General features: G+C 46.2%; 1 protein-coding gene across 1 annotated transcript in view; it reads right to left on the bottom strand.

Annotated features, from left to right (window-relative positions):
• Positions 1–3,742: 3,742 nt before the first annotated feature.
• The window catches only part of SH3BP5 (SH3-domain binding protein 5 (BTK-associated)), a 50,905-nt gene continuing 43,701 nt past the window's right edge, over positions 3,743–10,946 (bottom strand). The window contains exons 5-8 of the mRNA XM_010284294.1: positions 10,441–10,483; positions 8,287–8,506; positions 4,715–4,975; positions 3,743–4,032 (exon numbers count right to left, since the gene is read on the bottom strand). Of these exons, the coding sequence (XP_010282596.1) occupies positions 3,851–4,032; positions 4,715–4,975; positions 8,287–8,506; positions 10,441–10,483 (706 nt within the window). The 3' untranslated portion in view covers positions 3,743–3,850. The remainder of the gene's footprint in view (positions 4,033–4,714; positions 4,976–8,286; positions 8,507–10,440; positions 10,484–10,946) is intronic.

Genomic DNA, 10,946 nt, shown 5'->3' with positions numbered 1-10,946 from the left:
TTCCCTACAACTTTGTGTTATGTTTTTAGCTCAGGCTAAACCAGTGTGGCAGTGGAGTCTTGCATACATTTTATCACCTGTGAGGTTAGAGGAAGTTAGGAAGTCTCAACGGAGTAGATTTTTGACAGTACAAAAGGCAGATAGCAGAACTGCCAGCTTTCAGTGATAAGTTCTTGCACATCTTCAGCTGTTTGAGATCAAGCTGGTAGACTTGCCTACAGTAAAATCTGCTATTCTTCTTCTGTAGTTGGTTTCTATACTGCAGGAAGGGTTTTTTCTCCCCCCCAGCCCCCTCCCTCCAAGCACAAGCTAGTGCCAAAAGCTTCTGCTGGATGAAACAAACATAAGGCTCAACTTCCATGCTGTACTGAACTAAAAGCAAGGACTGTACTCATTCAATTAAGGCGTCAAGGGCAAAGGATCCTGTCTCCACCAGGATACACTAACACTTCTTACGCATACGGTACAGTCAGGGGAGTGGGCTCATCCCCGTAACTGCACAGGATTTAAGCTTAGTATCAGTGTCCTTTATAATGCAAGTCCTTTTCAAACATTGCACCTACATAGGCTACTAGGATACAATCACTGTATGTTTCCCTTCACCTATAGGACAGAACACTCAGGTGGAGTATTTAAAAGGAAATATATTTCTAAAAATAAGCCTGCAGATTCTGGTTGTGGCAAAGTAATTTTACATCAAAATTTTCTTGACCTTTTTTCTTAGAACAAAAATTGTTCATGTAAACATTTAAGATTTGCTTTGACATATTTTTTCCACAAATAAATCTGGAAAAATTATCAGAGTTAAATGATCCTTAGATTATAACAGCCTCAGACCAATATCTAGGTTAAGTTCCCTCCACCCCACCCCCCTCACGACCACCATTTAGCATTTTTGATCCACGTGACAGAGAATAGTAGAAGCTGATGTGAGCATGGAAGTGTTCTGCAGCAAGACTTTGAGATGGTCTCTGTGTGTGCAAAGATTGAAATAGCTGCACAATGGCTCAGCCCACAACAATGGTACATCAGTCATGTTACTTTACTTCCAGTTAGGCAGTCATGCATCTCTTGACCCTTCAGTCTTCTCTGCCTGTAAACATGCAATTCAAGCTTTTAAGCTATTTAGAATTAAGTTTGTGTACATATTAGTAGAGATTTTCATCCCTTGGTCAAAAAGGACATTTAAATTGTTTGATAATACCAAAGACCAGTAGAAGTCCTAGGTTAACATTTGCTTTGTGCATTCTCACTTCAGGGCAGCTGAAGTGATCACATATACTTTGATACACCAGAGGCTTATTTTTATACCCATGAAGGCAGCTACCATCATGTTACACTGCAGAATGCAGAAAGAGCTCCAACTGGAAAAAGCTTGTTCATTTTGCCTGTACTCCATAGTAATGTATGTTCATTTAATTTTGTCATATTTATAATTATGGCTTTTATGAAGTTTAAAATAAAGTGAGTTTTCCATTAATTTATTAGACATGCAGTTCTGCCTGTTTACTTGCACGTTTGCAGTGTGATTTACCTGCCAAGTCCAGGGGGTTGCCAAAGGAGGAAGGCTGCAGCAAAATCCTTAACCAAATCTTGCAGAAGTGTGGTGTAAGGGTATGGTTTGTACTTCCTGACCAATGGTTTTACCCTGCTGGGAGCTGAACCCAGTCAGGACGCATGCAAGGAAGCGTGCACAGCTACTTTTAATCCGGCTGAAGAAAAAATCCATTGCCCAAATGCAGGGAGTTTTGGGTTTCCAGTCAGAACGGGCAAGGTGAAAGGAAATTTGATAGCAAGAGAGGTCAAAACAAATAAAAAGCAACAAAAAACCCCAGCCAAAAATACCCAAACAACCCAGGAAGGTGTAATAGGGGTTGACTGGCAAGTCTGCAAAAGTAAGATACTCAACCACAACTCCCTCTGCTAATTTTTCTAACTGTATGCAGCACAGGCAAGGGCTTAAACTTTTGTAGTTAAGTAAAAACATTTAATACAACATGGCACTTCTGTGCTGCTTTTCATTTTGTATTTAGCACTGTCATTCCCAGCTTTTCCCCAAATATTGGCCACATCAGAAGTTGAAAGCACTGGCTTCTTTCCCAAGCATTTCTTGGGCTGGGAAATGTTACCAAGGGCAGAGTTCAGCCTTCAGGTCTTTGGAAGATGTAAATGATTAAATATTTAAAGCTATTACAGCTTAACAGCTATGATGTGTTGAATCTAATTTTTATGAAAACAGGTTTCTTTACCTCCAATTCTGCATGGCCTTAGAGCAAATTTCAGCAGCGTGAAGTACGGAGATGTTGGGTAACAGGATACCTTCCTCTTTTCTGCATACTAAGGGTTTTTGGAAAACTTGACTGAAGCTCTGCTCTTGCATCGTTCAGAATAAAGAGTGAATCATGGATGCAGGAAGCTGGAAGGAGGCAACAGTTGTCCACAGGCTGCAAAGGATTCTAATACCAGATGACACCGGGCTGCAATCTTCAACTGGAAGTGGATATTTAAAGACTAAATTTGCTGCAGGAGAAAATTCTTAGCACTTGAGAGAGACTGAGCTTGCACAGACTCACAGTGTGGAAAACAAAAACGTTTACTGTAGTGTGAAGAACTTTACATTAACTTTGAGAATAGATACACAAGCTGTGGCAGGGACAAAATACACCAGGACTGCAAAAAACATAGAATAGAAAATACTTTGGGCAATACTAAAATTCCCATCAAATTAACAATAGAAACTGACATCTTAGATAAAGTGGTGCTTTCAGAAATGCTTAGCCACCAAAACTGAAGAGTCCTAGGATTTTTTTACTACCACTTATTAGCATAATTACCAGACACTACTACTGCCTAACAGCTGCTGGCAAAACATGCCCGTGCCCTTTCTAGATTTATTGAACACTTTCTCTAGGGCATACTAAAATCCCAAGTCCCTTTAACAGTTATAAAACCCCACACGGTACAACCTACAGAGAAGCTTAAGAACACATTGTCAATCTACACTGGCAATTCCTTTTCTTCATGCATATTTCAAGGGAAAATCCCTTATCATAACTGTCCTGCAAACATCTATGACTCCCATTTTTGAGAAAAAAAACCAAACACTTAAAGTGCTGAAAAATAATACTTCACTTCTCAGGGGAGGGGAAGGGCAAGGGGCCAATCAACTCTTTTTGGTCACTGGCATCAGCCTGAGAGTCCAAGCCAGACTCGGGAAGGTGGCTAGAAAAGGGCCTACCACCACTGACTGTCACCATCCCCTTTCTGCCTGTCTGTCTGTCTCAACACCAGTTTTTATAGGCATGACTCGTCTTTATCCTTGAGCACCAAGGGAAGAGTGAAGGCTTTTAGACCCCACACATACAACAGCTTTCCTGTATACAAAATACCTCTACAGTCTCAGCATAATACAGACAAATACAGATGTTTAAAGAATATGCCACTTACACTCAAGAGACCCACTGTATCTAAAGAGCATTTCGTTCTACAAAACTGAAGCCAAACTGCTCTCTGCAAATGTCTGGCTTGAATTTCAGCCCCCCTGCTGGCATGAATTTACATGGGAACGGTACTACTTATTGCTTCAGCCAGGCTGCTACAAAACAATGTACAAAGTCTGTGAAATACTAGCACAGTTTAAACATTTGATAACTTGTCTGTCCTACAAAGGATTTACTGAATAAAAACTTCAGCCCTCCACATCAATTAGACTTCTTAGTGCAGTTTTAAATTTCTTAGAGTAAACGCTTAAGATTTGGCATATGTTATTGGCACAATGTTCTTCAAACACTTAGAAGTTCATATATAAATATTTATACTCCCATTAATCAGGACAGGGCACAAGGAGGACTCAGCCAATCTGGGCAGCTTTTCTGCCCGCGCATATTCCCTCTTTGATTTTCATGCACTGAAGGGAGAGCTGCTTCATTCGGTTATCCAAAGCCAGCCCCTCAGTGGAGCTGCTCCTGTTGCTGCTCCTATTCTTGTTCACTCTGTCGCTTGTCTTGTTCTCAGCCCCTTCTGCCCTATCCCCTGCAAAGAAAGGATTAAACTAGATGTTAAACCCGGATTTCATTCTGCGACTTAAGCTTCAAGCGGGTGCCTCTGCATCTGCCTTTGCCAAAGCACGCAAAAAGATACAGGAGCAGGAGCAAGATGCTTTAAGGGAACCGAAGTTGGCCTTCCGAGCTGCGGTCAGCTTGTGCACTGCATCAGCAAATTACAGCATAAACAGCCTTAGGCTGGAGTACCCAAGAGCGGTGGTAATCCTCTAAGTCTAAATTTGTCAGCAGGGGCTGGCAGAGCCTGCAAGAGGTTCCTTTTGGCACGTTACTTCCTTTTTTTTTTTTTTCCTGGAAAGCACGATTTTCAACAAGCAGGACAGTAATTTAAAAAAAAAATTAAACTCAGATTTTCCTTATAATAAACGTACCATCAGAATCCCACAGATCACTGTATTGCATGAGAAACCTCGAACCCCTCCACTGAGACAGAACTGGGGAACCTTCCCAGCCAAGAGAAGAACAATTAAAACATTTTAGATGTCATTGTTAACTGTGGGACGCAGGGCCTTCAAGAACTGCCTTCCCCAAGGAAGTGGCTAGTGGGCTGGAGCTCTGAGCTGGCGATAACGCCTAGGGGAGCTGAGAAGGTTTTCCTGCTCCCTTTATAAAGCTGAAAAACATGGGCCCAGGGCGTATCCAGCTGTGCGTACCTCTTTCAGCTTCGCACTCGGGGGAGGATGCCCCGCTGCATTCGCTTCGGGGGCCGAGGACAGGAAAGATCATCCCAAACTCAGAGAGGGATACAGGGCTGGGCAGATCCAAGCTTCCAGGTCGCGTCGCAGGAGGGAACTGAGTGGGCACCTCACAGGGACTCGTAGGGCCAGAGCTGAAGCTGGACACCGACTGAGTTTCCGAATCTTCTTCGGATACGAAGCTGCTGCCGTTGTCATCCTCAAACACTTCTGAAGCCACTGCAATGGTCAAAGAATGTTCCAGTTAACAAACCTACCCGGCTCCTCCACCTTCCCGGGCAAAGGCAGTTTCTCAGGTTTGCATCTTCTGTACAGGCATGCGGTGCTAACCCAGGGGCTGCCTCTTCTCATACTCCACCCCCTTTGCAAAGCCTTCACCCGGCATTTCATACATGGGTCATGAAAGCCCGATGCTGCTTTGAGGAACAGCGCGCCTGCCAGCCATGCCACGCATGTAGACCAGCTCTACGCTGGCTACTGCTCCTCACGCCAAGATGCTCTCGGATTTTTACCATCCCTGCTGCCCCCTGCAGGGGCAAGTCTTTGGTACATAACTTGGGCCAGGGCCTAGTCCTCTGTGCCCGCCTCAGCCAGCCCCAACTTGATCCCAGCACAGACTCCTGGTTATTTAAGGCACTAATTAGAAAGGCACTGCTCCAGGGGCAGATTGCTTCCACTTTATCTTCACACTTTTGCAGTTAAAATCCAGCATGAACTCCCAAGATCTCTTTTTGGATGAGGATCACCAAGTAACAGCAAATTAACAAAAGCCCTGCCCACATACATAATTTTCCCTGCTCGTGTTTGCTCAGATCTGAATTCTAATTAAGGCAAACCAGCTCCAAACTGTCTGGCTAGATTAAGCTGCAGGCTCTTTGTTAGGAATAGGAGAAAGAACCCAATAAAGAAGGTTCCATTTCATGCAACATCGGAGTGTAAATTTTGCTAAAATTCAACCTTTTTCAGTCTTGGCTCATTGCAGGATGGGGACCTATGAACTAAAGACTTCAGCACACAAGTAATCCTACTGGGATCAGAAGGTGTTTTACATGCATCAGCCTCTACACAAGAAAAGTGTGTGCAGGAATCACACTGGTCTGAAGAAGTCCCACAAATAGCAAGACATTTTACGGTGACCTGAGGTTATCTTCAATGACGCCTCCTTGCGATTCCTGCCATTGTTAGAGAGGCTCAGAACCACCTTGAAAGAGCAGCAGGAGGAAAGCGGCAGCATTATCGAAATGGCTCAAAGAAGAGGTTTCAAAGTAGTTCTGCTACCCCGGCAGCCTTGGGCTCACGTGCACCGCTTGGACACGAAGGGTGCCAAGAGAGGCAGCTATCGTCGTGGTTATTGCAGAGGTGTTCAGCCTCTTTCTGCTGTATTTGCAGATTGCAGAACTGTACTTACACATTGCAGAATTGACCTAAAAGGCTTCAAACACAAAATGGGTAACAGACAGCATTATCCACCTTCCCAAGCCCCCTCCAGGGCACTTTGTGCTCAGAGACAGTTTGTTGTGGTTTGGGTTTTGTTGTCTTGTTTTTAATGACGGCAAATCCAAGACTGCAGAGTGGCCTTTCTTCTCACTTGCTATGTTTTATCAATACAGGTAACTTTGCAGGGAGTGAAAGCAAAAAAAGGTTGGGGAAAAAAAGATGTTTCCAGTTACAGGAGTCCTCTACTTGGCAAGAAGCACTGACACCAGCCACTCTGCAACAAGCACAACAAACTGTACCTTACTTATCACTATCTAAACTCACCGTAACACACAGGAGCAACTGTTTGGGCCAAGAAACTCTTGCTGATGATGAGGTGTTTTATTCAACTACAGAGAAAGAAGTTAAGATATAAAAAAGGGCCTTGGTGGAAACCCCTGAGACGTTACAACACAGGAGAGCTTAACCTGTCAAGGCCGTTTTGGTTGTTACATCTGGCAGGCTGCTAGTCCTGCCCTGTCGTAAGCCAGTTCTGCGTTGGCACTAGGCGCAACCTGGAGTCCTTTCACTTACATCAGGCCGTGCAATTCAAAGAGAGGGATGAGTCTGTGCTGCCAGTCCTTGCCTGCAGCCTCAGCAGCAGCCGGGAGGGCCAGCAACTGGTTGCTTAAATTAACTTTCCTGGCTCTTTCTGCCCTTACAAACCAGGCCCCTGAACTCCTTCAGCACAAGAAAACCCTCAACTCAGTTATACCTAAGCTCTTTTGGAGGCCTTCTGTGCAAGGAGGGGGGGACTTGTGAGTACCCAAAGAGGCCATCCCTGCCTAACTCAGAAAGGTTCAACCTCAGGACTTTAGGGTGGCAGAAGATATGTAGCCATACCAAAAGCCCATTGCACTAGCTAGCCCAGACACCACACCCACTTGCCGTGGCAGCTCAGGTCCCAGCTGCACAGTACTGAGTGAGGGAGCTCCAGCAGGTCGTGTGAAAACTCCTGCCGCTGCAGAGGATGGAGGCCAGCCCAGGGCTGCCTCCCAGCTCCCATGGCACAGACCGGCTGTACCACAGACCTACAGGGCCTCGGTGCTGGTACGCATCAGCATCTACGAGGGAACTGCACGTTCAGCCTTTGGGCACTGAGGTTCTGTAATTATGAACTCTTGCAATCCTGACCTAGACTTTTCCCTGCAGAAACAGAGCTGAAATACAAATTAAACTGGGATTCATGGGGCTGGGCAGCAAAAAAAGACTTTCTGCATTGAGAAGGGGAGAAAGTGTCCAGGAGGGAGGAAAAAGTAGGCCACATGCAATGTCCACCTATCCACTTTCACCCAGAGACAGGACAAAAGCAAACTCACAATACAACAGACCATTCTGGTCTTTGCAACCCAAAGTCCCCACGTGCCACCAGAAACCAGGGGTCACCTAGGCTGGGAGCTTGCTCGGTGGTTGCTGCCATCACCCAAGAGAAACACCTCTCAGAACACTGCATTAGCATATTGCTGCTTCTTCACTCCCCTTGTTTGCAGCACACATGCTCTGCTGAAACCACATATTGTCAAAAGCTCCTGCAGTGCCAAGGAGCTCATCCTTCCGTGCGAGCGTTACGCCTTTCTATACTACCATAGCCGCAACTTTCGTCCCTCTGCCACAGGCCCAGCACCGCAAGACAAGTGCTTGAGCCAAAAGGTCTGTTTTCAAACGGCACTGCCACCTCAGCAACCTGACTGAACGATCTGCAACAGCCTGCAACCACCCCGGGCAAGTCACAGACAGCAGCATCACCGGCTTAAAAATTAGAAGCACGCTTTGAAGTGTATTAATTTTGTTCCTTTCATACAGCACTGTACAAAAACCAACAGTGATGCTAAGGGAACAGCTCATGCACTTCAGCTCATATCTCTTCCCCTTGAAAACTGGCTATTAAAGAATACAATCAACCCCTGTAATAGTGAGAAGCGGAACAAGTTAGCTACAGTTCCACAACAGCCAGCAAATTTCAAACAGCAGAATACACAGAGCAACCTTCATCTCAGCATCTTTCTTACAATGCCCATGGGATATTCCCAGGCACAGGAGCGCGCTGTACTCACTGGAGACGGTGTCCGACTCTGGTTTACTTGCTGACAGGTCTTCCACAGAGGTATTGCTCCCTTCAGCACCCACACCACATCCTCGGGGCCCCATGGCAGTGGACCGTCTCCTCTCATGAATCTCATCTGAGATCATCTCCAGGTTTTTCAAGGCAGTCTTATACTCTCCCTTTGCCAGGGCCAGTTTTGCCTGCAGGTCATCCACTGTTTTCTTCAGTTGCTAACAAGGAAGACAGGTATTAGATGTGCTTTCATTATGAACGACGCACAGTGTGCAGTTCTCCGTTACGTGTCCACCTAACTTGGCTCTGCACAGGCAAGCTAGCATACGCCAGGGTTGGTATCTAGGTGATGGGAGAGTTCAAGAGCATCCCACTGCAAGCAGCAGCACTTGTGAAGGAGACAGCAGCAAGGCAAACCACGGGAGCCAGGGGCTGGGACTGCCTCTGGAGTGTGGTAACGGCCCCCGACTAAGCACAGAGCAGGAGTCCCCCCATTAACATGCAGGATCTCTTGTTAACATGAATGCAGCTCTCAACAGCATGTCACTGTTTATCCCACAACCACCTCTCAGGGTTTGCTGGCAGCCCCTGCCTGCGGGGCATGGCATGGCTGTGCATCATACCCGAAGGGGCCAAGCCTCTCTCTCCCCTAAGCACCAAATCTGTCACTTCTTGGTTACTAAACCTGCAGACCAGACAGCAGCAAGACTCAAAACCTGACGGCTGCAATACAGCTGTTTCTGTATCCCCAGACACAAACCCCACTCTACAGCAAGGGCAAAAGTGTTGTACACCCTATCCCCAAAGGTAAAACACTGCTTGGGCATCTATAGCTGTCTCAACTCTGTTTTATAGTGTGCATTAAAAGCAATCTGTGCTGTCTTTTGTATTCAATTTTACACAACCTCTTCTTCAGGAGGGCACCAAGCAGCTGTCACGGAGAAGCAACAGGCCCCCAAACAGCAGGCCTTCACCCATAGAGAAAGGGATATTTCTCAAAAGATGCCTACAGCCGGAAGGGATTATTGGCCTGGCACTCAGCCCAGGATGGGTGAGGGTTTGGCTCCATGCAGCGGTTGCCGACCACGGCTGCGCAGGCAAGCAAGACTGAGGAGCAAGGGGCAGCCCAGGCCTGGATCCCGGCAAGGAAAAGGTGCATGCCAGAGTCTCTGCGGCTGATAAAGAGCTGCTGCATCTCAGGCAGCCCAGGGAAGGGGTCCCAAAGAATGTGTGGGACATACCTTGCATCCCAGGCAAGGAATGGGAATCTGCTTCTAGCTAGGCCGCTGCTGACCTAGCACCCTGATGGAGCCTTCCTGCACCCGTGGCCAACAGCGCAAGGCAACGTGCTCTACTTAGACCCTGTGCACATCCCACACATCTGCAGCACCAGCCACCACCCTTCAACTCAGAGGGGGGTCACAGGCAGCAAAAGTCATTCAAACAGAAAGAGAGTGATTCTTGCATTTGACTTTTCAGTGCGGCTTTGCTCTCCCACCCCTGGTAGCTCCAAGGCTAAGGGCTGTAACAGCAGGGATTACCATCCTATGTGCAACTGCCATGCCCACCCTGAGTCCGCTGTGCTCTGCAAGGCGTGCACGGTGTCCAAGCACTGGCTAGACAGCATTGCACCACACAGAGCACAGTGCAGAGATGCCAAAAAAAAAAAAGCTCTGGCAGCCTATCCAACCAAACCCGAAATGCCCCTTCTGCCAAACCCCAAATCAGCAATTCATATCTGCATGATGTTTGAATACTACAAGCAGGTTACTTCTTGTTAACGGAGCCAACCAGTGAACAGAAAAGAGCACCCCAAGCACAGTTAAACAGCCTGATGCATAAAACATAAGGAAAAAACCCCAAACAAACAAACCCCAGGGACTTCAAACTATAAGAAGTTAAGATGGTCAAACCGTATTTGTTCAGTTCTGGCAGTAAGCAGCAGGGTTCGAACACTCTTACTTCACACAAGGAAACAAAGCCTCTCTGAGTCTTTTACCTTTAAAATGTGCTTAGCAAATTGCTCAAGAGGTTTTGAATTGAATTGGTTTTGTACAGAAACGCAACACAGTTGTCGGAGCACTTTAGATGTAATTTCAGTATTTACCGTAAGCAGTAAAGAGTTTCAGATGGATCTGAATTCCATACGTACCTCTAGTTGGACGTAGTACTTTGCCTTGAGCTCAAAATAAGGTCTGTGGAAAAACAAAGAACATTTGTTTACAATCACTGGGACTGAATGCAGAGTACTGGAGTGTGAGTTGCTCTCTGTAGCATCAACATAGCTATTTTGTGTTTCACTGTACTCCCGAGAGACTACTGTCTAGATGACAGAACACCTACATGTGCTCTCAGTGTCTCTCTTTTCCCCTCTACTATATATCTACTTCTCATGGGTCTTTTGACCTAAATACAAATTGCAAAATTGCAGTTTTTGGAGTTGACAGCATAATTCCTTCAGGCCTAGATTCTGCAAGATATTTAAATGCAGTGTCCAGCTTCAGGCATAGCCATCCTCTCTGTATCCATCTAATATTTGAGCCCACAGCACATATAAATTCCCCGCAGAAGGTGAACCATGAACTTCCCCATGTGCAGATGGGGGGGGTTGGAAGGGCAGCTCTTAGGTTTTTCAGTGGAGGAGCTGGGATGAAGAGC

The sequence above is a fragment of the Phaethon lepturus genome, unplaced genomic scaffold (genome assembly GCF_000687285.1).
Source record: "Phaethon lepturus isolate BGI_N335 unplaced genomic scaffold, ASM68728v1 scaffold40693, whole genome shotgun sequence".
NCBI classification, from domain to species: domain Eukaryota; kingdom Metazoa; phylum Chordata; class Aves; order Phaethontiformes; family Phaethontidae; genus Phaethon; species Phaethon lepturus.
The sequence above is the reverse complement of the archived record's forward strand: the minus strand, read 5'-3'. Positions and strand labels throughout refer to the sequence as shown.